Source organism: Vipera ursinii (genome assembly GCF_947247035.1).
Source record: "Vipera ursinii genome assembly, chromosome: 7".
Taxonomy (NCBI): Eukaryota; Metazoa; Chordata; class Lepidosauria; order Squamata; family Viperidae; genus Vipera; species Vipera ursinii.
The window spans coordinates 2,080,033-2,107,346 of NC_139521.1; the positions used below are offsets into that span (position 1 = coordinate 2,080,033).

A 27,314-nucleotide genomic window follows, 5' to 3' on the forward strand; every position below is an offset into this window, starting at 1 on the left:
CAGAGATTTGGGGGCTCAGTTGTCATACATTGAGGACTTCCTGCCCTCAGCGGAGCTCACGGGCAGCCATTGAAACCCCTGGCAAAGCTGTAAAAAAAAAAAGTCTCTCTTTACGAGATGCGCGAGTTAATTCATGGATAATCCAGAATAGATTCAAGGATTCACGTGACTTTGGAAGCCCGCGTCTTGTCCTTGCTGAAAGACACCTTTTCTGCAGCTCGGCCTCGGTAGCTTGAAGATGGGTGGACTTCAGCTCCCAGAATTCCCTAGCCGGTGTGGCACGGCTGGCTGGGGGAATTCTGGGAGTTGAAGTCCACCCATCTCAAGAAAAACGCGGACATGGCCCGTTTTCACGACCAAAGAGCAAATAAATCTTTTAACTCAGTGTTACTCAAATCTTAGCGATTTTTAAGAGGTCTGGACTTCAACTCCCAGAATTCCTCCAGCCAGCCTAGCTGGCTGGAGGAATTCTGGGAGTTGAAGTCCAGACCTCTTAAAAAAGTTGCTAAGGTTGAGAAACACTGCCTTAAACTGATCTGGCAGGCCTATAAAACGGCCCCTGCCATTTCCTTAAATGCCAGCAGGATATTCAGAGAAATTTGAAAAAAAAAAAAAAGGAACAGCGTCTTTTTCCCTTTCAAAATCAGATGACGCGGCCTCGCCTTTCAGCGCCTCAAATCTGGCCGGAGGCTTCTGTCATTCCAAAGTCTAGGGAAACCGGAAGGGGCGGGGCGAGGCGGCCGCGAAAGCCCGACGGGCGGCTTCCTAGAGATAGGAAAAGGCGAGAGGACTTCCTGTGCGTGGCCTGGAGGAAGGGCGCTTCGTCGCGATGGAGGCCGCCTCGGAGCCGGGCGGGGTGACGGCGGTGGTTGGAGGCGATTCCCCCGCAGCCCCGGCGCCCGAGTGCCCGCACGGTGAGCTTCGAGCTGGGAGGGTCGAGCCCGGGCGGGATCGGGTGGGTCGGTTGCCTTCCTGTCCCCCCCTTTCTCCCTTTGCACAACAACCCTGCGAGGTAGGCAAGGGAGAGCTTGGGATGGACCCTCAATTGCTTAAAGTTTGTGTGTGTGTGTGTGTGTGTGTGTTTGTTCCTTTGCTTGCTCACCCCATATTTCCTTTTATTTGATGGACAGTTTGCACCCTGTGTTTGTTTTTGATTGTGTGTGTGTGTCTGTGCGTCTGTGTTGCTTTGCTTGCTCAGCCACATTTCCTTTTATTTGATGGACAGTTTGCACCGTCTTAGTTTTTGTATGTCTCTGTGTGTGTGTGTGTGTGTGTCTGTGTCTCTGTGTGTCTGTGTCTCTGTGTGTGTTTCTTCCTTTGCTTGCTCACCCCATATTTCCTTTTATTTGATAGACAGTTTGCACGCTGTGTTTGTGTGTTTGTGTGTTGCTTTGCTTGCTCACCCACATTTCCTTTTATTTGATGGACAGTTTGCATTCTGTATGTATGTTTGTGTATTTGTGTGTGTATGTTGCTTTGCTTGATCACCCACATTTCCTTTTATTTGATGGACAGTTTGCACCCTGTGTTTGTTTTTGATTGTGTGTGTGTGTGTGTGTGTGTTTGTGTGTGTTGCTTTGCTTGCTCAGCCACATTTCCTTTTATTTGATGGACAGTTTGCACCGTGTTAGTTTTTTTATGTCTGTGTGTGTGTGTGTGTGTGTCTGTGTGTGTTTCTTCCTTTGCTTGCTCACCCCATATTTCCTTTTATTTGATAGACAGTTTGCACGCTGTGTTTGTGTGTTTGTGTGTGTTTATGTGTTGCTTTGCTTGCTCACCCACATTTCCTTTTATTTGATGGACAGTTTGCATTCTGTATGTATGTTTGTGTATTTGTGTTTGTGTGTTGCTTTGCTTGATCACCCACGTTTCCTTTTATTTGATGGACAGTTTGCACCGTGTTTGTTTTTGTATGTCTGTGTGTGTCTGTGTCTGTGTCTGTGTCTCTGTGTGTGTTTGTTCCTTTGCTTGCTCACCCCATATTTCCTTTTATTTGATGGACAGTTTGCACGCTGTGTTTGTGTGTTTGTGTGTTTGTGTGTATGTTGCTTTGCTTGCTCACCCACTTTTCTACTTATCTGATGGCCAGTTTGCATCCTATGCGTGTGTGTCTTTGTGTGCATGTATGTGTGTGTTTTTTCCTTTGCTTGCTCACCCACGTTTCTTTTTATTCGATGCCTTATTAACTCACCGCACAGGGAAGCCCTTGCAGAGCAACTGTGGTTGGATAAGTTTCTCTAATTGTCTGCAGGCAGTGCTCCACTTAGCAATAGTTCATTTAGTGACGGCTCGAAGTGGCAACGACACTGAAAAAATGGGATTTAGGACCCTTTTTTCACACGGACCGTTGCAGCGTTCCCCCAGGGTCACGTGATTTATATTTACAGAGGCTTGGCAACTGACTCGCATTTATGACAGTCGCAGTGTCCCCCCCCCCCCCGGGGTCACGTGATCCCCTTTTGCGACCTTCTGACAAGCAAAGTCAAGTGGGTGGGGGGAACCAGCTTCGCTTCTCAGCCATGTTACTCATTTAACACTTGCAGGGATTCACTGAACAACTGTGGCAAGGAAGGTCGTAAAATGGGGCCCAACTCACCTAACAGATGTCTCACTTAGCCAGCGAAACATTGGGCTCCGTTGTGGTCACTAAATGAACTGTTATAAGTCGAGGACCACCTGTACCCGAATTTTGATCCCGTGACCACGAGCAGGCTACAAGGGTGTGAAAAACGATCGTAAGTCACACTTTTTTCAGGGCTGTCGTAACTAACTTCGAACTACTAAGGGAACGGTCGTAAGTCGAGGATGCCATGTACCCTGGTGGTTCTGTGTGTCCTCAAACGCCTTTTCAAAGCACCGGCTGAAACAGGAGCTAATTGAGAAGTTCCCTTGTTTCTTGCTCCTTTGGAAACAAGGTTATTAGGAATTATTCCAAATATCCGAGTGGAGTAAATAAACAAATGACTCGTCCAACCAACTGCAATCATTTTATGGTTTCCATTTCCCCATTATTATGTTTTTTACTTTGTTAGGTCCCACTGTTTTGTTTTCGAGGATTCTCCCAGGGACAGAAAAGGCAAGAAGATTTTACGCTTGTTCTGCGTGCAGAGAGAGAAAAGACTGCAATTTTTTCCAATGGGAAGATGAAAAGGTGAGTCACAGCAAGAGACGTTACAACAGCATTACTCTCCCTTTGCTTTTCAAGGGATGATCCGTCTTCTCCTTATGGACTCGTCTTGCAGGGGAGGAATTACTCCTGCACGTAAATGGCTGTTTTTGAAATTTGCAGGTTTCAGATTTTTGGAGCAGTGGGCTAATGCCTCCTTAAGTAACACCAGCTGCCTGCAATTAGTGCAGGTTCGCGTCCCACCAGGCTGAAGGTTGACTCAGCCTTCCATCCTTCCAAGGTAGGTAAAGTGAGGACCCAGATTGTTGGGGGCAATTAAGCTGACTTTGTAATAATGCCGCTGGGGTGTGTGTGTGAAAGCCCTAATAAGCAGGCATATACATCGAGTGAAGGCTACTGCTAAGCTTGTAAGCCGCCCTGAGTCTTCGGAGAAGGGCGGGATATAAATGGAATTAAAATAAATAAATAAAAATAAAATGAACACTTGGATGGGAATGGGATCTTTTTTTAAAAAAAATAAATGTATAAATTTCTGGTGATTCTGATAGAAAACCGAATGTCGGAGAAGGAAGGCAAAAGTCTAAAGGCGAGCATATATTGTTTAAAAATAAAACATAGCTAATTTCCTACAGTATTAGTTGTTCCAAAATAAAGGGAGGGAGGAAATATACACATACACATACGCATATAAATAACGCATACAGACACACATATAAGAGCTTTGAGTTAGAAGATTTATTTTTTTTTTTTACTTTCTGAACCACAAATTCAGAGAGAGAAAAAAATGAACTTGCATTTGGCGGAAATCTTGAAAACTATACTCAGGTCGTCCTGGATTTACGAGCACGATTGAGTCCAACATTTCTGTTGCTTAGTGAGGCATTTGTGAGTTTTGCCCCATTTTACAACCTCCGTTGCCATATTTCTTAAGTGAATCATCGCAGTTATTAAGTTAGAAACACGGTCGTTAAGGGAATCCAGCCTCCCCCCCCCTTGACTTTGCTTGTCAGAAGGTCGCAAAAGGGGATCGTGTGACCCCTTTGGGGACATTGCGGCCATCGTAAATATGAGTCACTTGCCATATTGATCACGTGACCCAGGGGAGGGTACAACGGTTGTAAAGGTGAAAAATCGTAAGTCACTTTTTTTCAGGGCTGTTGTAACTTTGTACGGTCGCTAAATGAGCTGTTGGAAGGCGAGTAGTAGTTCTGTAGTAGTTCTTTCTCATTCTTTCATTTTTTTTCCCCTCTACATCTTCCTTAGATATCAGAAGCCCGTCTTTCAGCCCGGGAAAAATACAATCAGAGTCGTCGGCCGTCTAAAACTCATTCGGACAATGTAAAAAGGTAAATCGTCTGGGTTGAAATGCTTACTTTGTTTTCCTTACTCGGTTGACAATTAAATATGTTTTCACTGGTTACCTGAAACAGATATTCAAGTTCCTGTAGTAAATGGGACTGGATCATTCCTTAAAAACGATATTCAAGTTCCTGTAGCAAACGGCACTGGATCATTCCTTAAAAACTAAGAATGAAAAGGGAATTTGATCACCTCTGGGTTGTAAAAGGTGGAATAATGAAACCTGAATTCATCGTGTGGGGTTGAACGCTCTCCAAGGTGGATTATTTCCTTGCAGAAGTTCATTTCCCAACATCATGAGTGAGTAGCTACCACATCTAAACAGACGACAAACCTCACACTCAACTCACCCTGACGATGGTACCTAGTTGGGTAATGAAATGTCTGCAAGGAAAGAATTGTTTTAAAAAATACATTTTATTATTTTTTTTTTACATAATCACCTTAATATTTGGTAAACATGTTGTCTGGGTTTATATTTAAAAAACAATAACAAGTAGATTCTATAATTCTATGGTCCACATAATAACTTTGCTTGGATGTTCTCTCAAATGTGTTCTCTTTTGCCAACCTTGGATTAATACAATTCTTATTATTTGGATAAATAAGAATGAAATACAGACGTTTTTCTAATATTTCTGCAAATAATAACCATGTTGATATAAAGCTTCTTTTCTAACTGATCATCCTGTTTAAAATTCTTATTTAAATTTGTTTTCCCCATAATATTCAAAACATTCTTACTGGTTCAGATTTTCATTACACTTAAGTATTTTAAGTCTTTTTCCTCATACAGGCCATCCCAACACTTTTACATTTCTCATAACTTAAAAAAAGAGAAAAAAAAATCGAAAAGAAAAGAAATAAGAAGATAGTAAGCAACTTAAAATACATATCTCTCTTAGACTAATGTACATTTATATCCAGAATTTTTCTCTTGTTTTTTAACCATATTCAAGCATATTCAAGCAACCTATTAAATGGAACATTTAATAAATCCAACGTTGTAGATCTAATCGCAACGTTTTTATCCATTCGAAGTTTTCTCAAGATCAGTTTCACTTAAACACCTAAAACATTTCCTTTATATATAAACCATGAAATGTGGATTCCTGGCGTGGGGTTGAATACTTGGTGCTCTCCACGATGGATTATTTGCTTGCCGAAGTTCATTTCTCAACATCATGAGTGAGTAGCTGCTACATCTAAACAGACGACAAACTCCACACTCACTCATCCTGATGATGGTACCTAGTAGGGTAATGAAATGTCTGCAAGAAAACAACCGTGCTTGAAGAGCTTCAAACACTCCATAACTGAACCCTGAGCTACAGATCCTCTTCCTATGGGAAGCAGATATTTTGGGGAGGACAAAGGGAAGGGCTACTGCAGTACCATAAGTGGAAGACAAACCGTTGCCCCCCCAAATTTGAAATCTGAGTGGGCGGGCGCTTCAATTAAAGGGCGGGAACTTCAAGGCAATGCCGTTACACCAGTGACTTTTCTGCCCTTAGGTACAAGGAGTTCATTGCTCTAGCTCTACCGAAAAGGAGGTTTTGTCAGGAATGTCAAGAGCTCCTTCTGCCGTCGGAATGGGAAAGACACTCTGGCCATCCATTACTCACTGATATCTCGGCTGCCCAGCTAGGAAGACCTAGCCAGCTCCTCACTGCTCTGGAGAACAAGAAGACGAACGCCCAGTACCTCTTCACTGACCGAAGTTGCCGCTTCCTCTTGGATCTTCTCGTTGCGCAAGGTTTCCAAAGGGTGCTTTGTGTGGGCACGCCAAGGTGAGCCCTTAGTGTCCTCAACACAGTGGACCTTAACCGAGGGATGGCCTTCAGCCTTTGGCCTGGAATAAACATGGGGCCAAAGTTACAGAATACAGAATAACAAGAGTTGGAAGGGACCTTGGAGGTCTTCTAGTCCAACCCCCTGCTCAAGCAGGAGACCTTGTACTATTCCAGATCAATGGTGGCCCAATCTCTTTTTTTTAAAAAAAAAAGCTCAGTGTTGGAGCACCTATAGCTTCTAGAAGCAAGCTGTTCCACTGGTTAATTTTTCTCTCAACAAAAATTGTTCTCTCGCTGTCACGAAATTCCTCTTTAATTCTGGGTTCCATTACCTTATTCCTATTCTATTCTATTCTATTCTATTCTATTCTATTCTATTCTATTCTATTCTATTCTATTCTATTCTATTCTATTCTATTCTATTCTATTCTATTCTATTCTATTCTCTTCATTATTCTATTTTATTCTAACTTCATTATTCTATTCTATTCTATTCTATTCTATTCTACTCTACTCTACTCTACTCTACTCTACTCTACTCTACTCTATTATTATTATCTTCATTATTCTATTTTATTCTATTCTATCTTCATTATTCTATTCTATTCTAACTTCATTATTCTATTCTATTCTATTCTATTCTATTCTATTCTATTCTATTCTATTCTATTCTATTCTATTCTATTCTATTCTATTCTTCATTCCTATATTCTATTCTATTCTATTCTATTCTATTCTATTCTATTCTATTCTATTCTATTCTTATTATCTTCATTATTCTATTTTATTCTACTCTATCTTCATTATTCTGTTCTATTCTAACTTCATTATTCTATTCTATTCTATTCTATTCTATTCTATTCTATTCTATTCTATTCTATTCTATTCTATTCTATTCTATTCTATTCTATTCTATTCTATTCTATTCTATTCTATTCTATTCTATTCTATTCTATTCTATTCTATTCTATATTCTAATATCTATTCCATCCCATCCCATCCCATCCCATCCTATCCTATATTCTAGTTTCTCTTCTCTTCTCTTCTCTTCTCTTCTCTTCTCTTCTCTTCTCTTCTCTTCTCTTCTCTTCTCTTCTCTTCTCAATTTTTCAGGCTTCACGAACTGATCAAATTGGAAGCGTCACCGAAAGGGAAGATCACAATGAAGAGTCTTTTGCTCGATATTGACTTCAGGTAGGGTTGTATTAATGGATAACGCTCTCCTCTGTTCCCCGGGAGTTCTTTCTCTTTCCAACAGCCGCTTTATTTCCATGCCTCTCCACTGTGTCATCCCTGTGCAGATAGTTCGCAACCTACAATCCCAGAGAGACAAAGGAAGAGAAAAAAGAAAGAAGGGAAGGGGAAAGAAGGGAAGGGGAATAGGAAGGAAGGAAAGATAAGGAGAGGGGGAAGGATGGGAGGGAGGGAGGGAGGAAGATAAGGAGGGAAGTAAAAAAGATAAGGAAAGGAAAGTCGGATGGACAGACTTTTAGGAAACTTTGGAGTAGCTGACTGTCAAGGGAGAAAGGGAACTGAGATTTCTGTCTGCTGAGTTCAACTGATCATCCGTCTATACCAGGGGTAGGCAACCTCGGCTCTTTTATGACTCATGGACTTCAACTCCCAGAATTCCTGAGCCAGCTATGCTGACTCAGGAATTCTGGGAGTTGAAGTCCATGAGTCATAAAAGAGCCGAGGTTGCCTATCCCTGGTCTATACTTTGCTGATATCTCATTTGCAAGCCTAATAAGAAACAATTTCTTTGCAGGTATTCTCAGTTCTACCCCCAGGAGGAATTTTGTCACTATAACATGTTTAACCATTATTTCTTTGCTGGAGAGGTAAGTGCCACTCAAGTCCTAGGCACATTTCATCCTAGTAGCCAAGCCTAGTGTAATGGGAGTGGGTTTTTCAGGGAGTCCCTGAACCCCTTTATACGACACGGCTTGTCATTATACCATTGCCCTGATGAAGTTGCAGGTGTCGGCTCATACGGTGTAGTAAAGCTAACGACCCTCGGTTGCATAAACGGAGGCAGGGAATCGAAAGCAGGTGAAGTATTAGTACCGCTTCCTAAAGCCCTAGTAAGGCCACACCTGGAATGCCAGCATCCAGTTTTGCTCACCACAAATGACAAAAAAAAAAAAAGATTTTATTTATTTATTTATTTTATTATATTTGTATACCGCCCTTCTCCCGAAGGACTCAGGGCGGTGAACAGGGCAATACACGTTAAAAAACAAGAATACAAAAGTTAAAAAAAAGATTAAACAAGATGCCTGAAAACTATAACAATAAGTTAAGTTAAAATACATAAAAAAAACAATAAAACCCAAACCCATCACCCATCAGGCCAGGCCGGCTTGTTCGAACAGGTAAGTCTTTAGATCGCGCCGGAAGGAGCGAAGGTCGGGCGCCATCCGGAGCTCAACCGGAAGATGGTTCCATTAATCCGGCGCGCCCACCTGCCTCCTCTGCTCAAAGATGTTGGGACTTTGGGAAAAAAAAGTGCAAAGAAGAACAACTAAGATGGTTAAGGGCCCGGAGACTCAAACATGTGAAGAACGGTTGCAGGAATTGGATAAGGCCAGTCAAGAAAAAAGAAGGACCGGTGGGGTGGGGTGGGGGGACATGATAGCAGTATTCCAGTATTTCAAGGGCTGCCACAAAGAAGAGTGTGTGGGGTGTGTGTGGTTCAACTTGTTTTCCAAAGCGCCTGAAGGCAAGACAAAAAAAACCAACAACAATGGGTGAAAATAATAAAGGACGGGAATTAAGGAGAAACTTCCTAACAGTGAGAACAATTAACCAGTGGAACGGCTTGCCACCAAAAGTTGTGGGTGCTTCATCTCTGGAGGTTTTAAGAAGCCACCTGTCCGAAATGGTCTAGGGTCTCCTGCTTGAGCAGGGGGCTGGACTAGAAGACCTCCAAGGTCCCAGCTCTATTCTGAAGATAATCTAGCTAGCTAGGCGATACCTTTAAAATTTGCAAGAGACAAGATCTCCAGTCTTCTCTTGCCTCTCTTGCAGGCTGCTTCCCGTGTATGCGAGGAATTCTTGCAGGAAGACCAAGGGAGGCAGGTGGTCCTGGTGGCCGATCCCCCCTTTGGGGGCTTGGTGGAGGCGTTGGCTTCTAGCTTCCAAAAACTGATGGCCATGTGGAGTTCAGTAGGAGGCGCAGGTAACTATGTCCGAGATGCTTACGAGCCAGAAAGAGGGCTGTTGAAATATCTACGGACCCCTCACATCCTGCAGGTAAACTGCTTTAGCTTCTCAGGATGACGTTATGAAGCAGGGGTCTTCAAACTTGTCTCTTTGATCGACTTGTGGACTTCAACTCCCAGAATTCCTCTGGCTGAGGAATTCTGGGAGTTGAAGTCCACAAGTCATCAAAGAGACAAGTTGGAAGACCCCTGCTATAGAGCACTGTAGGCCAAAACAATCAGACATAAAGGGAGCTCTTTCCATCCCACCGTCACTCTGCTGAACACCTAATTCCCTCTCTCGTTTTCTCATTCTTTTCCTCACCTCCTCATCTTTCCTACTATCTTTTCCTGTTGGTTTCTTACGATTTATCAGCTGTTTGCAAATTACGATCAATGGTTGTAGACAGCTATGATTTATAACCTATGACCTTTTACTTTGCTGTTTGTATGTACACTCTGAGCATGTGCACTGGAGACAAATTCCTTGTTCTGTTCTACTCTACTCATATTCCTATTCTATTCTGTTCTATTCTCTATTCTATTCTTATTCTTATTCTAATTCTATTCTATTCTATTCTATTCTATTCTATTCTATTCTATTCTATTCTATTCTATTCTATTCTATTCTATTCTATTCTATTCCATTCCATTCCATTCCATTCCATTCCATTCCATTCCATTCTTCTTATTTTAATCTTAGTCTGTTCTGTTCTATTATCTCCTATTCTATCTCTTCTTACTCCACTCCACTCCATTCTTCATTCCTCTAGTCTAGTCTAGTCTAGTCTAGTCTAGTCTAGGTGACAAGCTTAGATTTTGACACGATCTAGGAAAGGATCACAGCTTTAACGGCTATCCTCCACTGAGAATGTATTTAAAGCTTTTCAACTATCATGCCACAGTTTGGAGCGGACTGCAAAGTTTCATTTGCAGAATAGATCATTTTAGCCCTAAACTGTTTGCAAAGGCAATAAAAGTATTTGCTGTGTTGTTCCGTGCAGAATTATATTTATATAAATTTATATCTATTTTCATATCATGTGTATATCTATTTTATATCTATTTTTATATATAAGTATTTTTTAAAAAATACGGTGAATATTTTGCTCATTAGGTTCTGCCAGCAAAGAGTTACCTATCCTTTGGATATTTCCGTATTTTTTTGAGTCCCGCATCCTTGAATCTTTTCCAAGCTTCACCATGTTGGATTATCAGGTAAGGACAAAGAGTCCTCCACAGAAATCTGCCAACCTTTTGCGCGCCAACTTCTTTATGACTTCTAGAATCTGTCAGTTTCCGAGTATAAATGGCTTTCCTTTGCTTGGCATGCCAAACTACACTGGAAGATTTAACAACCTACCTTTCGTTAACTGTTCCTGCTTTCATTTTTTAGGTTGATTATGACAATCACGCGCTATACAAGCATGGGAAAAGAGGCCGCAAACAGTCCCCAGTTCGTATTTTTACTAACATGTCACCAAGTTCAATAGTTCTTCCAGCAGAAGAAGGCTACAGGTAAACTCTGGGTTGAGTTGAATGGAATAGAGAAATAGAATATAGAATGGGATGGGATAGGATAGGATACAATAGAATATATGGTATGGAATGGGAAGGAATAGGAGAGGAGAGGAGAGGATAGAAAATGGAATGGAATAGAGTAGAGTAGAATGGAATAGAATAGAATAGAATAGAATAGAAAATTTAGAATAGAATAGAATAGAATAGAATATATGGAATAAAATAGAAAAGAATAGAGTAAGAATAAGAAAAGAAAAGAATAGAATAGAATAGAATAGAATATATGGAATAGAATAGAATAGAATAGAATAGAATAGAATAGAATAGAATAGAATAGAAAATATGGAATGGAATAGAAAATATGGAATGGAATAGAATAGAATAGAATAGAAAATATGGAATGGAATGGAATAGAATAGAATAGAATAGAATAGAATAGAATAGAAAATATGGAATGGAATAGAATAGAATAGAATAGAATAGAATAGAATAGAATAGAATAGAATAGAAAATATGGAATGGAATAGAAAATATGGAATGGAATAGAATAGAATAGAATAGAATAGAATAGAATAGAATAGAATAGAATAGAATAGAATAGAATAGAATAGAATAGAAAATATGGAATGGAATAGAATAGAATAGAATAGAATAGAATAGAATAGAATAGAATAGAAAATATGGAATGGAATGGGATAGAATGGAATAGAATAGAATAATAGAGTTTGAAGGGACCTTGAGGTCTTCTAGTCCAACCCCTGCTCATTTCAAACAAATGGTTGCCCAGTCTCTTTTTAAAAATTAAAATTAAATTAAAAATGTTCAATGTTAGAATAACTACTGGGTAGAACGATTTTTTTTTTAAAAAAAACATCGTTACCCACCAAACCCGCTGACGTGGCTTACCAAGCCTCTGTTTAGTCAGGACTAGCCGCATCTCTTTTTTTTTTGCGAAACCTTCTCCTTGCTTTCTCTCCGTCAAGGTTTTGCCCCGTCTGCCAGCGATACGTCAGCGCCCAGAACCAGCACTGCGACATCTGCAGTTCCTGCCCTTCCAAAGTGAGTAGGTCCTTCAGCGGATCGCCTGGCGATCCTCCTCAACTCAGTTCCGCTGCCTTCAGCGGCTGGGAGCAAGGTGGGAATTCAGACGTCGGGATGCGGAATACCCTACACCACGGCTACAACCTGTAGCATCTGAAGATGTCGGCGGGATGCCTGGTTTCCATTTTGCTGGGGGGGGGGGGGAAGCAAGGAGAGCTTTGTTGGAAAGTTACAGCTTGCAGTTAGGAAGAGGCAGCTGCGTGAAAAGCGGATCTCCCCAAGGAGAATCTCTAATTAGTCCTCTTTAATTAAAGAAGAAAGCTTGAGGCCCCAATCAACTATCGGTAAGAATTATCCCACTTAATATTGAATGCCACACTGAGGTCACGATTAACACGCAGCCTGAGGGTGAGTTAACATTCATGAACTGCAGGTAATTCTCGACTTAGGACCCCAGTGGAGCCCAACGTTTTTGTTGCTAAGCGACAGTTGTGAGGTGAATTTTGCCTCGTTTTACGACCTTGCTCGCTGCGGTTGTTAAATTAGCAACACGGTTGTTAATTGAATCCGGCTTTCCCCCGTTGACTTGGCTTATGAGAAGGTCGCAAAAGGGGATCTTCCGGGGCACTGCAACCGTCCAAAGTACACGCCAGTTGCCGAGCCTCTAAATTTTGATTACGTGACCGGGGGGGGATCCTACAATGGTCGTAAGTGTGGAAAACGGTCACAAGTCCCTTTTTTCCCCAGTGCCGTTGTAACTCTGGAGGGTCGCTAAACGAACTGTTGTAAGTCAAAGGATGCCTGCATAGTAAAAGGGGACAGTTGTCATGGAAGGACTGCAAGAAGAACCTAAAAAATCCTTCGGGTTTGAATTTATTTTATTTTTTTTCAAATTCTATTTCGATTAAACATTTTTCAAACATAAAATGCGAAACCCGGGCTTTGTGTTTTTAAAAATAAGGGAACGAAAGAATAAAAGAATAAAGTAGAATATAGGAAGTAAGCATGGGATCTGCAGTCATGGAAGTGGATCTTTGAATTTGGAAAGCAGGTGGTCCTCAATAGCAGGGGGTTGGACTAGATGACCTCCAAGTTCCCTTCCAACTATTATTATTATTATTATTATTATTATTATTATTATTATTATTATTATTATTATTATTATTATTTATTATTATTATTATTATTATTATTATTTATTATTATTATTATTATTATTATTATTATTATTATTATTCATTTAGTGACTGTTTGAAGTTGCAATGGCACTGAAAAAAGCGACTTAGGACAGTTTTTCACACTTAACGACCGCTGCGGCACCCCGTGGTCACGTGATCAAAATCCAGAGGCTCGGCAACTGGCATGTACTTACGACGGTTGCAATGTCCCGGGGTCACGTGATCCCCTTTTGCGACCTTCCGACAAGCCAAGTCAAGGGGAAGGTGAAGATTCGCTTAACGGCCGTGTGACTAGCTTAACGAGTGCAGTGATCCACTTAACAAACGTGGCAAGGGAGGTCATCAAATGGGGCAAAACTCACTCAACAAGTGTCTTGATTAGCAAGGCCAATGTGGAGCTCAGTTGTGTAATAATTTGATTGTAAATGATGCTTTTTCCCCCTCCCCCTTTTAATCCGGATCAAAGTTAATCTTTTTTTTTCTTCTTCCCTGCAACAGGATGGCAGACGCTGGATTCATTGCAACCTTTGCAAAAAATGTGTAAAGCCCTGTAAGTTTTTTTTTTGTTTGTTTGTTTGAAATGACATCTTTTTCAGTTTGGGATCAGGGGAATGCAAGATCGAGCGGCTGTTAAAAAAAAAGTTTTAATCTTTTGCTTTGGGGCAAGCTGACTCCACTTTTAGCCGCAAAACAGACACCCTTTAACTGAGATCAAAGGGTGTCTTCTTAGGAAACGTTGCCTCCTTTTGATCCTGGTTCGTGATGCTTTCCAAAGAGTCTGGGAACAGCAACAAGGATTGTCAGTTTTGGCTCTGCGGCTTTGTTGTTAGCTGCCCTGAGTCCTTCGGGTGATAGGGTGGCATACAAGTCTCATAATTAAATTAAATTAAATTTTCCTGCAACCTTTTATTGCAGATTCTCGCAAAACTTTTTAAAAACATCGTTCAATACAGTCCCACTAAGGCCCCGGTTTTTTTTTTTTATACAAACCTTGTAATTTTAAGACTTGTGGACTTCAGCTCCCAAAATTTGCTGGTTTGGTTTTTGTGGACGAAACAATTCAAAAACGTTTCAGGCTGCTTTTCATGAATTGTTCCTTTGTGTGTTTGCAGCCTGGGTTCACTGTGGCACCTGCGCGCGCTGTGCTCTTCCCAGTCACCCTTGCAAAGAAGCTCGTTCGGGGTGCTTTCTTTGTGGAGAAGCCAACCACAAACGCACCACGTGTCCAAATCGGCAGAGGATCTGCAGAGCTGACCGGTAAGTTGGGGGCTAGGAATTTGTTGGCCTGCTGACCTGGCAAAAATGAGATTGACTGGTTTGGCCTCTTCATTGGTTGGATCCTTGTTGCTCTCTGAGCTTGGTCGTTTTCTCGCAGACGTTTCGTGACCCAACTAGGTAACCTCATCATTGCTAGAAGGGTGTGGGGTTTGTGGAAAGGAGGAGGAGGAGGAGGAGGAAGAGGAAGAGGAGAACTATGGGGTCCTTGATGCTCTCTGAGCTTGGTTATTCTCTCGCAGTCATTTCGTGACCCAACTAGGTAACATCATCAGTGCTAGAAGGAAGTGGGGTTTGTGGAGAGGAGGAGGAAGACTATGGGGTCCTTGGTGGTCTCTGAGCTTGCTTGTTTTCTCGCAGACGTTTTGTGACCCAACTAGCTAACATCATCAGTGCTAGAAGGGAGTGTGGGGTTTGCCCTCTGTAATCAGTGGGAGCCCTGTCAGCATTGAAGGGGGTGCTTAATGAGGCTATTTTTTATTGTGGGGTCCTTGGTGCTCTCTGACCTTGGTTATTTTCTTGCAGACGTTTCATTACCCCACTAGGTAACATCATCAGTGTGCTGGTGATGTTACCTAGTTTGGCCATGAAACGTCGCGACAGAAAACCACCAAGCTCGGAGAGCACCCAGGACCCCACCGTTCAATCCAGAGCTACAAATATATTCTCTTCTGTCCCTGACTCTTCATTGTGTAACCATGGTGTAAATCACTATGCCTGGGTTAACACACGTTAAACCCAAACCGGACAGCCACATTAATTACGGCTTAACATTCTGGGTAAACCAGATGATTGAGTTTCGGGTAGATATTTTTGCCTGTTGGAAAGTCCCTATATTTCCAAATTCCAGATTCCTAATTTCATCACCTTTCCCCATGTCTTTCATCAATTGCTGTTGTTGTTTCCCCCCCCCCCCTCTCTCGACTTCTTCCGCAGAGATAGCCAAAGGGCCAAACAGAAAAAGAAGAAATTGAAGAGGATTGTTACGGACACAACCTGTTGGAGAAAGGCAAAAGCTGCTAGGAAAAGAAAAAACAAATAATAATAATAATAAAAACATTTCAGTGCTTATAGCATTCCTTTATTTACTATTGTCCCATTCTTAATCTGGGTATTAAAAAATGTCGTTGGATTAACAGAAAAGGGGCAATTAGGTCTGTGTTGTTAGAAAGAGCCAAATATGTCTTTGGGCTCATACAGATGAGTCCCTGACTTACAACATTCAGTGACCATTCAAAGTCACAACAGCAGTGAAAATAGTGACTTATGAGCGTTTTTCACAGTTAACCTCCGTTGCAGCACGTCCAGTGGTCATCGTGATCAAAATTCAGACACTTGGCAACTGACTCATACTTATGACGGCTGCAGCGTTCCCCCGGGGTCATGCGATCCCCTTTTGCGACCGTCTGACAAGCAAAGTCCACGGTGGAAGCTGGATCGATTTAACACCCGTGTTACTCCTTTAAGAACTGCAACGATTTCACTTAACAAAAGTAGCGAGGAAAGTCGTAAAACTCACTTAACAAATGCCTCGCTTAGCGACATAAACTTTGGACTCAGTTGTGGTTAGCGGATTACAGTTTTGATTGCCCTGTCGTGGGCTCTCTTTTGACTTTTCAGACCGTAACCGTGGATTGTCTTAACTAATTGCACGGGGTGTGTGTGTGTGTGTGTGTCTCAAAGGGAGGTGTGTGCCCTGCCGGCACGTTTTATGGCTGTGATTAAACCTCTTTGTGCGTTTTTGTTAGCCTCTGCATTCTGACACAAGGTCCCTCACTGTTCTTTCAGCTGGGAACTGAAGAAGACAAATGTGTGTATCTCAGCTTCGCCAAGGCCAGGAACTTGGGGTTTTTTGTTTTTTGTTTGTTTGTTTTGCAGTTGGGGAAGGAGTGTGCATTTTGCACATTTTAACACGTTTGACAACTTCCTCCAAAGGCCATTGGCCGTTGGCCTACACACTTTTGGAAACAAGACGAAATCTTTGATTGATGACACCCAATTTTCCGAGTTGCCCACGGTGAAGGCTGCTGTGTCGGGACTGGTTCCTCCACTAGGTGGCAGAAGTAGGCCATTTTTTTGGACTCTGTTTGCTGCCACCTAGTGGTAACCCAGCCTAGATACCCCTCCCCTAAAAACCAGCGGGGGTTCTGCAGACTTAAAACGTGTATTGTGCAATCTGACCTGATCCTCTTTGCGTGATCTGCGTATCTCAGTCCAGTGTTAACTGGCTCAAATATAACTGGGGGTTCTGGATGTAGAAAAAGACCCCGGGCCCCAAAAGACCAGTTGAGGAAGGTCTACAGAGGTTCTCCGTCATCCAGATCATGGTTGTCAAAAAGGTGCTTTTCCAGGAGGCCACTGGACTTTCTTGTTTTTCCTTTGAAGACGTTTCGCTTCTCATCCCAGAAGCTTCTTCGGCTCTGACTGGATGGTGGGGAATGGAAGGATTTATACTCCTCGCAGAGAGCTGGTCATTTGCAATCTTTTAGAGTCGTTGAGGCCGCTTGGAGGTTTGTCTGTGTCCTCAGGTTCCAAGTGGCCTCAAGGACTCTAAAAGGAGGCAAATGACCAGCTGTCTGAAAGGAGTATAAACCCTTCCCCACCATCCAGTCAGAGCCGAAGAAGCTTCTGGGATGAGAAGCGAAACGTCTTCAAAGGAAAACAAGGAAGTCCAGTGGCCGCCTGACAATAAACCCCTTTGGGACCAGTGGAGGAACATGCAGGAAATGGCACGTTTGACAGCTGTTTCCTTGCTAGCTGGGCCAAAGGAGAAAGTGAAAGGTTCGGCCAACTTCCTTGCGAGGGCCCAGCTCCAAAATCTGGAATCTGGTGGGATGTTTTCAGGCAGGCCCGTTTTATTCCAAGCTCTTAAGCTTTTGAGTCTGAAAAGGTTCTCCAGAAATAACGACACAGTCAAGGAAGGTCAGCCCCCAGGTTGAATCAGTGGAACCGTCACTATGGGGGTTTTCAAGAAGAGAATTTGTCCGGAATTGTGTAGGGTCTCTTGTGTAGAGCAGGGGGGGTTGGACTAGAAGACCTCCAAGGTCCCTTCCAACTCTTATTAATTCTGTTAATTAATCGGACGTCGTGAGAACGGACAGCCATTTATCTGGGATTATATAGGGCAGAGGTGCCCAACCTTTTGGGCACCAGGGACCCGTTCGGCGGGGCAAGATTTTTCCGCGGACCGGAGGGGGCCTGGTTGGTTTTGAGTGCTGCCTGCATCCCGCGGATGGGATGCTTCGCTTGTTTGTGCCGATTGGTTGCTGGCATGCCGCGGCCCGTGAGATGGAGACCCCTGATATAGGGCCTTCTGCTTAAGGAGGGGGTTGGACTAGGTGACCTCCAGGGTCCCTTCCAACCCTATTATTCCATCTTCCGTATTCCGGGTTGGAGGAGGAGGAGGAGGAAGGAGGAAGAAGAAGGAGGAGGAAAAAGAAGACTACAAAGAAGGAGGAGGAAGAAGAGGAAGAAGGAGGAGGAGGAAGAGGAAGGAGGAGGAGGAAGAGAAAGGAGGAGGAAGAAGTGGGAGAAAGAGGAAGAAGAGGAAGAGAAGAGGAGGAAGAAGTGGAAGAAAGGAAGAAGAGGAAGAGAAAGGAGGAGGAAGAAATGGGAGAAAGAGGAAGAAGAGGAAGGAGGAAGAGGGAGGAGGAGGAAGAGAAAGGAGGAGGAAGAAATGGAAGAAGGAGAAAGAGGAAGAAGAGGAGGAGGAAGAAAAAGGAAGTGGAAGGAGAAGGAGGAAGAGGAAGGAGGAGGAAGAAGGAAGAAAGGAAGAGGAGGAAGAAAGGAGGAGGGGAAAGAAAGGGAGGAGGAGGAAGCGGAAGGAGGAGGAAGGAGGAAGAGGAAGAAGAGGGAGGAGGAAGCGGAAGCAGGAAGAGGAGGAAGAAGGAGAAACCAACCAACCAACCAACCAGCAAACCGAAGCCGGAGCGGCCACCCCGAGCGCGCCTCCCCTCCTTCCGCCCGGGAAGGGCCGGGCTTGCCGAGGCCGCTTCCGGAGCCCGGGCGGCGGCGCGGAGGCGGCCGGAGGAGGCGGCGGAGGAGCGGGGAGGGCCGGCCAGGTGCGCCCCGCCGCTTGGGGTCCCCCGGGAGGGGAGGGGGGGGTCGTCGGGGCGAGCCAAAGCCCCCCCCCCCGCCCCCCAATTCTGGTTTCGCAAAGAGGCTCCCCGCGGCTGGGAGGAGGGGGGTCTTCTTCCTCTTCTTCCTCCTCCTCCTCCTCCTCTTCCTCCTCCTTGCAAAGCTGCCATTGAAGTCAGCTCCTCCTCCTTCCTCTTCCTCTACTTTCTCCTCTTCCTCTTCCTCCTGCTCCTTACAAAGCTACCATTGAAGTCATCTCCTCTTCTTCCTCCTCCTCCTCCTCCTCCTCCTCCTCTTCCTGTTCCTTGCAAAGCTGCCATTGAAGTCAGCTCCTCCTTCTCTTCTTCCTCCTCCTCTTCCTCCTCCTTCTCTTCCTCCTCCTTCTCTTCTTCCTCCTTCTCTTCTTCCTCCTCCTCTTCCTCCTCCTTCTCTTCCTCCTCCTTCTCTTCTTCCTCCTCCTCTTCCTCCTCCTTCTCTTCCTCCTCCTTCTCTTCTTCCTCCTCCTCTTCCTCCTCCTTCTCTTCCTGTTCCTTGCAAAGCTACCATTCAAGTCATCTCTTCCTTCTCCTCCTCCTCCTCTTCTTCCTCATCCTCCTCTTCCTCCTCCTTCTCTTCCTGTTCCTTGCAAAGCTACCATTGAAGTCATCTCCTCTTCTTCCTCCTCCTCCTCCTCCTCCTCCTCCTCCTCCTCCTCTTCCTGTTCCTTGCAAAGCTGCCATTGAAGTCAGCTCCTCCTTCTCTTCTTCCTCCTCCTCTTCCTCCTTCTCTTCCTCCTCCTTCTCTTCTTCCTCCTTCTCTTCTTCCTCCTCCTCTTCCTCCTCCTTCTCTTCCTCCTCCTTCTCTTCTTCCTCCTCCTCTTCCTCCTCCTTCTCTTCCTCCTCCTTCTCTTCTTCCTCCTCCTCTTCCTCCTCCTTCTCTTCCTGTTCCTTGCAAAGCTACCATTCAAGTCATCTCCTCTTCCTTCTCCTCCTCCTCCTCTTCTTCCTCATCCTCCTCTTCCTCCTCCTTCTCTTCCTGTTCCTTGCAAAGTTACCATTCAAGTCATCTCCGCTTCCTCCTCCTCCTCCTCTTCCTCCTCCTCAGGGCATTTTGTGAGTTGGGGATTTGTATGTCATTCTCCGACATTTTACGCCATCTCTTGTTTTGTGTCCGGCACTCAATCAGTCGCTGCCCAGAGTGAGCTCCCTTCAGTCAGAGTCACTTAAGTCTCAGCTGATCCTCATCGTGGTTTATACATTCTGGTCTCCAGGTCCCGGTGCCCCCACCATGCCAGCTTTCCGGCAAGTTGGAGAGAAGCAGCTTCCTCAGGAAGTCATTTTTATGGCCTGGTCTCCCAAGAGGGACCTGATTGCCTTGGCCAACAAAGTGGGAGAGGTAAGTGGGGGGGTGGTCCTATGGAAAGTGGGACCCAGGGGCGGTAGGGCCCCCGAAAAACTTGGGACCATCTGCCAATCTTCTCCAAGAGAAGACCTTGCAGTTCTGAAACTGTTGGTCTGGATCAGGGCTGGCCTTTTTATGACTTCTGGACTTCAACTCCCAGAATTCTGGCTGCCTCAGGAATCCTGGGAGTTGAAGTCCATGGAAAAGGACCGTGGTTCCCCACCCCTGCTGGCTCAGGGATTCTGGGAGTTGAAGTCCATGGAAAAGGACCGTGGTTCCCCACCCCTGCTGCCTCAGGGATTCTGGGAGTTGAAGTCCATGGAAAAGGACCGTGGTTCCCCACCTCTGCTGGCTCGGGGATTCTGGGAGTTGAAGTCCATGGAAAAGGACCGTGGTTCCCCACCCCTGCTGCCTCAGGGATTCTGGGAGTTGAAGTCCATGGAAAAGGACCGTGGTTCCCCACCCCTGCTAGCTCAGGGATTCTGGGAGTTGAAGTCCATGGAAAAGGACCGTGGTTCCCCACCCCTGCTGCCTCAGGGATTCTGGGAGTTGAGGTCCACAAGTTATAAAAGGGCCGTGGTTCCCCACCCTTGATCTGGATGATTCTTTCTTACTTGGTTCCAGCGGTTCTTGCACAAAAAGTTGTGCAAATCCATTTCCGATTTCCTTTCTGCGGCAGATGCTTTAGGAACCAGGCCAGGCAGTAGAAATAACCCGGCGTTTTTTTTAGTAGGCTTCACTTTCCTTCTGAAGATGGACGTGACTTAATTTCCCCCCTCTCTTCTCTTAGGTGTTGCTTCACCGCCTGGCAAACTTCCAGCGCGTCTGGAGTCTGCCCCCGAATGAAAGCACGGGCAAGGAAGTATCCGCTCTGGCCTGGAGGCCAGACGGCAAAAGTAATAAATAAAACTTTTATATGAAAAATTCCTGCATCCTGCTACAGTTTCCCATCTTGTCCAACAAGCTTTGCTGAAAAGCTTTTCGAAAATTTCCCGCTTCCAATAAGCAATGTACTTGTGTTATAGCAGTAGGGTGTGTGTGTGTGTGTGTGTATGCATGCGTATGCAGGTCGTCCTTGACTTACAACAATTCTTTTAGTGACTGTTCAGAGTCACGACAGCACAACAGAGAGAAGCAACCTAGAACCAAGGAGAAATGTCCTGACATGGAGGACAATTAACCAGTGGAACGGCTTGCCACCAGAAGTTGCGGCTGATCCCACGCCAACAAGAGCCTTTTGTCTGAAACGGGACAGGTAGTCCTCAACAGATGACCACAGTTGAGCTCAAAATTTCTGTTGCTAAGCAAGACGGCTGTCCAGGGACTTTTGCCTCCTCATACAGTCTTCCTTGCCACAATTGTTCAGTTAGTAACACAGTAGTTAAGGGGGATCTGGCTTCCCCATCAGCTTTGCTTGTCAAAAGTCGCAGTAGATGATCACATGACCCTGGGATACTTTCAACCGTCATAAGTGTGAGTCAGTTGCCAAGCCTCTGAGTTTTGTTCACAGGACCGTGGTGCGGTTGTAAGCGTGCAGTCGTAAGCGTGAAAAATGGTCATAAATCACTTTTTGAGTGCCGTTGTAACTTTGAACAGTCAGTAAGTGAACTGTTGTAAGCCGAGGACTACCTGCTTGTGCAGCGGGTTGGACTAGAAGACCTCTGAGGTCCCTTCCAACTCTGGTGTTGCTATTCTGTTACTCTTGTTATTCTTCCTTACTACCTCTTTCCGGTATCCTAGTATATTGGATGTGGTGTGTTGGATATTTGCTAACAGTTATGAACAATTGTAATTTTAGCCATAACGTTTATGACAAGAACATCTTCCACAAACTGATGATGATGATAAACAACAACGACAACACTCAATTTGAGTCTTCAGTTGACTTGAGTTTCATGTTTTCTGAATAAAAGTTTTATACTAAATAAATAATAATAAAGTTGGAAGGGACCTTGGAGGTCATCTAGTCCAACCCACTGCTCAAGCAGCAAACCCTGTACCAATTCAGACAAGTGGTTGTCCAGTCTCTTCTTTAAAACTTCCAGTGTTGGAGCATTCACAACTTCTGGAGGCAGGTTGTTCCACTGGTTAATTGTTCTCACAGTCAGGAAGTTTCTCCTTAGTTCTAGGTTGCTTCTCTCCTTGATGAGTTTCCATCCGTTGCTTCTTGTCCTGCCTTCGGGTGCTTTGGAGAATAGGTGGACCCCCATCTTCTATGGGGCAGCCCCTGAGACATTGGAACGCTGCTATCATGTCCTTCTCTTCATTAAACTAGACCTACCCAATTCCAGCAACCTTTGCTTATAAGTTTTAGCCTCCCGTCCCCTGATCATCTTCGTTGCTCTTCTCTGCACTATTTCCAGAGTCTCAGCACCTTTTTTACATTGTGGCGACCAAAACTGGATGCAGTTACTCCAAGTGTGGCCTTCTTTTTCAAAACGATATCGTCAAACCCCTTCCATGCGCCTTATTACCAAAGCCTACTTTTCCTCTCCTCTCCTCTTTCCTCCTCCACACTTCTGCTTTCTCATCCTGATGGATCCCAGACCTTTAAAGGAAGCGTCTTCCGCGCATTGCGTGTTTTAATCCCCTCCAATTGCTTTTGCAGTTCTGGCTTTTGGGCTTGCCGATACGAAGAAAGTGATTCTGTGTGACGTGGAGAAGCCCGAGAGTTTGCATTCTTTTTCGGTCAGCGTCCCTCTTACCTTCATGTACTGGATGGAAGTTACGGAGGAAAACAGGTGAGTTGAAGGTCAGGATTTGTCCGCTGCCTTGGTGGTTTTGCCCAGCTGACTGACTGGACAAGAACGATTAAAATGGAGGACCTTTTCATCCCTTGAGGTAAAAGTTGATTTCAGCCCTGTTCTTCAACCCTTCCTGTATTTAAAAGAAAAGTCCCCAGGTTACAATGAGAATTGGCAAATATCTGGACCACCATCCTGTGCCTCAGGGTCACTAACCCACTATTTAGGGATGTGTCTTTGGTCTCCTGACTGCTCCAGTTTTTTATCCAGATAGTCCTTGACTTGCGACAGTTTGCTTAGTGACCATTTGAAGTTACAAGGGCACTGAAAAAAGAGACTTACGACCATTTTTCACATCGATGACCGTTGCAGCGTCTCGGTGGACAAGTGATTTACATTCGGCCGCTTTTGCAACTGACTCCCACTTATGACGGTCGCAGTGTCCCGAGGTCACGTGATCATCTTTTGCAACCTTCTTGTTGTGATTCAGGGTCAGCCTGTGGGTTCGGCAGTTGGGTCGGACGATTCAGAGGAGGAGGAGGGGGGTGTTGGAGAGCTTGCTGAGGGTGTTGGAGAGCTTGCTGATGAGAGCCCTCAGCCAGGCCCCTCCCACTTGGTCACCACGGAGACCCAGCTGTGTGAGCCTGACAGCGTGGATGAAGATGACCCACAGCTGGCCCTGTTCAAGGACGCCCGACGCAGGAGGCAGTCAATCAGGAGTAAACAGAGGAAGGCAATGGGGCTCCTCGGAAGGAGGCAGAGAGAAGCCACGCCCTGAACTGTATAAAAGGGGAATGTGTGGGGAGGGCTGGTTTGCTGAAGGCAACCGCTTGAATAGTTCCTGTTTCATAGCTGGTGTCTTGTTTTGCTCTGTTTTATGTTAATAAATTTGGCAGGCTTAGTTCCAGCCTCTTGCCGTTTGTAAAGGGGTTGTCCCTGCCTTTTCTGCAGGGCTGGTAGTAGGCTGGTACAGAACACTTCTGACCAGCAAAGTCCATTGGGGGGAAGCCAGTTTCACTTAACGGCCAGGTTGCCAGTTGAACAACTGCAGTGATTCACTTAACAAACTGTGGCGAGAAGATGGGGGCAAAACTCGCTTCATAAATTTCTCCCTTGGCAACATCCATTTTGGGCTCCGTTGAGGCCTACCTTTTATTTTCCACTCTTGATTAACTTACCTAAAATGTAGCTTGTGAGGAAATTGATCAAACCTAACGAGCTGAAGAGCAAAACTCATATCCAGTTGGAAGGGTTGTTTCAAGCGTTCAGTTGTGTCCAGCTCTTGTCAACTTGGTAGACAAGCGTTCTCTAAGCTAAGCTTCCTTCTGTTGTTGGATATTCATTTTTGTATCCCTTGTGAGGTGGATGTTAGACTGGGTAGGACTTCTAGGTGTGTAGTGATGTTTTATCATTTGCACTCCAAGCAAAGATGCTGAAAAGGAACATCGGCAGCATCAACTTGTTTGATTATCTGCGGAGATCCTCCGTCATCTGGGTCATGGTGGTCCCAAAAGTGCTTTTTTCAGGAGGCAACTGAACTTCCTTGTTTTTCTTTGAAGACCTTTCGCTTCTCACCCAAGAAGCTTCTTCGGCTCTGTCTGTATGGTGGGGAACGGGAGGATTTATACTCCTTGCAGACAGCTGGTCCTTTGCCTCCTTTTAGAGAGTCGTTGAGGCCACTTGGAGGCTTAACTGTTTCCTCAGTTGTCCCAAAGGGGCTTTTTCAAGAGGCAGCTGGACGTCCTTGTTTTTCTTTGAAGATGTTTCACTTTTCATCCCAGAAGCTTCTTCAGCTCTGATTGGATGGTGGGAAATGGAAGGATTTATACTCCTTGCAGAGAGCTGGTCCTTGGCCTCCTTTTAGAGAGTCGTTGAGGCCACTTGGAGGTTTGTCTGTGCCCTCCTGGTCACCCGAGTGGTGCAAATGGGTGTGGAGCCTTCTTGGAAGTGCTGAAAGGACCGTGTTCTAGACTGGAGATAGAGGATGTCCTGTCCCTCCCCCTCTTTTGAGAGAGGGCTCAACGACTCTGTCAAATAGTGCAAATGACCAGCTGTCTGCAAGGAGTATAAATCTTTCCATTCCCCCACCATCCGGCCAGAGCAGAAGAAGAAACAAAACATCTTTGAAGAAAAACAAGCACCTTTGGTATAACTTGTTCAATTAATCTGAAGAGGCATGACGTGTTTTTAAAATACCTGTTGAGTTCAATCGCCTTGGGCCTTTGGAACAGCCCAATGTCTCCTTTGCTCGCCCCTCTTTCTTGTTCCACCAGCCAGTCCTGGCATCGTAGACTTCTCCAATAAATTTGCACGCATGACATGGCCAAAGTAAATCGGACGTAGCCTTGTGTTTTCGCCTGCTAGTGAACTGTCGGGGTTTTATATCATTTAGCATCTCTCTGTTGGTTCCTCTGGCTTGTCCACGGTATGCACAATAATTTATGCCAGCACCACAGTTCAAAGATGTCAGTTTGTCTTCAGCCATTCTTAGCGTCCAACATCACTATAGGGAAAACTACTGCTCTAGGTAGCCTGGTTTTTTTTGTATTTATATCAATATCTCTGCTTTCCCGGATCTTATTTACGTTAACCATGGCGGTGCAGCCTAAGGTTTTATCCTGTGTTTGATTACAGGAGCAGAACTGCCGTCGTGAAGAATCCAGCTGGAATATGGATAATAATTTAGATCCGAATTTCTATTCATTATTTTGAAATCAGCCTTCAAAGTCGGCTGTTTTGGGATGGTTGTAACCTTAACACACCTAGAAAGAGAATCGTGTTGGGGGGGGGGGAGGAAACAACTAAAGTTAATTTTATTTTTTACCAGGATCTTCCTGGAACTAAACACAAGAATTGTTCTTTTTCCTTTCAGCGTTCTCATTTCGTTTTATAATGCCGAAGACGAATCCAGCCTTCTTCTTCCTAAGTTGCCTCCCTTGCCGAAGAAGTAAGTTGTCGGGAGGGGAGAGTGCGGTTGTGGTAGTGTGTATGCAGCCAGCTTCACAAGCCTTTGATAGCTGAATGAAGCCGTTTTTAGAACGGAAGGCTGTGAACAGACGCCCGAATTTGTGTCCTTGATTGTTGGCTGTTTTATGATTTTAGCTGTGTTTTTTTAATAGACCATGTCTTATGCAAGAAGTAAGCCTGTTGAGTAGAATGGGCTTACTCCTAGGCAGCGCAGAGGCTCTGAATGAACCTGGTTGAGTTAAATAGTATTTCAGCCTTAGCAACAGTTTATGAAAATCCATGTTGGTTTCACTGGAACAATGATAGTCAGAGATGTTTTTGTACCATACCATTCTTGGAGTTTGCAATGTATGGCAGTGAAAGCTGGACCATAAGAAAGGCTGAGCGCCAAAGAATTGAGGCCTTTGAACTATGGTGCTGGAGAAGACTCCTGCGAGTCCCTTGGACTGCAAGGCAATCAAACCGGTCAGTCCTAGAGGAGATCAATCCTGACTGCTCTTTAGAAGGCCAGATCCTGAAGCTAAAACTCAAATCCTTTGGCCACCTAATGAGAAGGAAGGACTCACTGGAGAAGAGCCTCATGTTGGGAAAGATGGAGGGCAAGAGAAGAAGGGGACGACAGAGAAGGAGGTGGCTGGATGGAGTCCCTGAAGCAGTAGGTGTGAGCTTAAATGGACTCCAGAAGATGGTAGAGGACAGGAGGGCCTGGAGGAATGTTGTCCATGGGGTCGCGATGGGTCGGACACGACTTCGCAGCTAACAACAACAACAATTCTTGGAGCACAGTTTCATGATTATAGGTCCAAGTTTGGAAGATTCATTTTATGGAAATCTCCAGATTACCTTAGAATGGAATTGTCCAGAAGAAGTTTTGTTTTAATCCAGAGCAGGAATAGAATTAATAAACGATAATGCTACTTGTATGTTGTGTTTTAATAACTGCAGGGAACAGGATGATGTTTTTTATCTATCCATCCATTCATCTCTCCCTCCCTAGTTTAATTAACTAACCATTTGCACCGTTCCTGAATCTGCTTCTGTTTCTTTCTCTCCCTTTTGTTAATGCAGCTACAGCACCACGGCGAAGATTTTCAGGTAACACTCACCTTCTGTTTGTTTATTCCTGAGAATCTGGGGAACAAGACACGTTTCTTTTAACTGGTCTTTTTTTTTTGTTGTTTACTAGTTTCTAATATAAAACCCAAAACAGTGAAAAAGTAAGGGAGAGAGAAGAGAAGGGAAAAATGTAGAGAAAGGAAGAAAAAGAAAGAAAAGGCTTTGATTTTTGACTCCCTTTGGTGTAGTGGAATAAGATAATAGCATCAAACCTCAATTTTTATTTTTATTTTTACTTTTACATAGTAGTACAAACTAGCCATTTCTGTAACAACAGACCAATCTAGCCGGTAAAACTCAAAATCAAAGTTTCATTTTTCCCCCCCACCTCGAGCACAAAGTCCAGAAGCGGTTTCCAAGTAGAAACAAAAGTAATTGTGTCCCCCCCCCTTTAATCAAAGCAGTCTATTTAGCCCTCTCTGCTAACTCCGTCAACTTTTCAATCATTCATTCATTGTGGAAATCAAAGCGTCCTTCCATTTTTGTGCATAAAGTAATTTTGCTGCCGTCAACGTATCTAACATCCAAGTTCC

At 44.3% G+C, this 27,314-nt stretch overlaps 2 protein-coding genes across 2 annotated transcripts in view; both read left to right on the forward strand.

The window, feature by feature from the left end:
• Positions 1–746: 746 nt before the first annotated feature.
• ZCCHC4 (zinc finger CCHC-type containing 4) lies at positions 747–16,239 on the forward strand. The gene is made up of 13 exons (XM_083367682.1): positions 747–914; positions 3,033–3,151; positions 4,391–4,473; positions 6,001–6,276; positions 7,393–7,473; positions 8,048–8,120; positions 9,310–9,460; positions 10,600–10,700; positions 10,879–11,000; positions 11,987–12,062; positions 13,721–13,772; positions 14,335–14,479; positions 15,434–16,239. The coding sequence occupies exons 1-13, from the start codon at positions 830–832 to the stop codon at positions 15,537–15,539; spliced, it is 1,470 nt and encodes a 489-aa protein (XP_083223808.1). The 5' UTR covers positions 747–829; the 3' UTR covers positions 15,540–16,239.
• A 1,745-nt stretch (positions 16,240–17,984) lies between these two features.
• ANAPC4 (anaphase promoting complex subunit 4) overlaps positions 17,985–27,314 on the forward strand; it is a 34,000-nt gene continuing 24,670 nt past the window's right edge. The window contains exons 1-7 of the mRNA XM_083368051.1: positions 17,985–18,558; positions 19,824–19,948; positions 20,745–20,850; positions 22,563–22,695; positions 25,571–25,645; positions 26,734–26,760; positions 26,876–26,882. Coding sequence (XP_083224177.1) covers positions 18,174–18,558; positions 19,824–19,948; positions 20,745–20,850; positions 22,563–22,695; positions 25,571–25,645; positions 26,734–26,760; positions 26,876–26,882 — 858 coding nt within the window. The 5' untranslated portion in view covers positions 17,985–18,173. The remainder of the gene's footprint in view (positions 18,559–19,823; positions 19,949–20,744; positions 20,851–22,562; positions 22,696–25,570; positions 25,646–26,733; positions 26,761–26,875; positions 26,883–27,314) is intronic.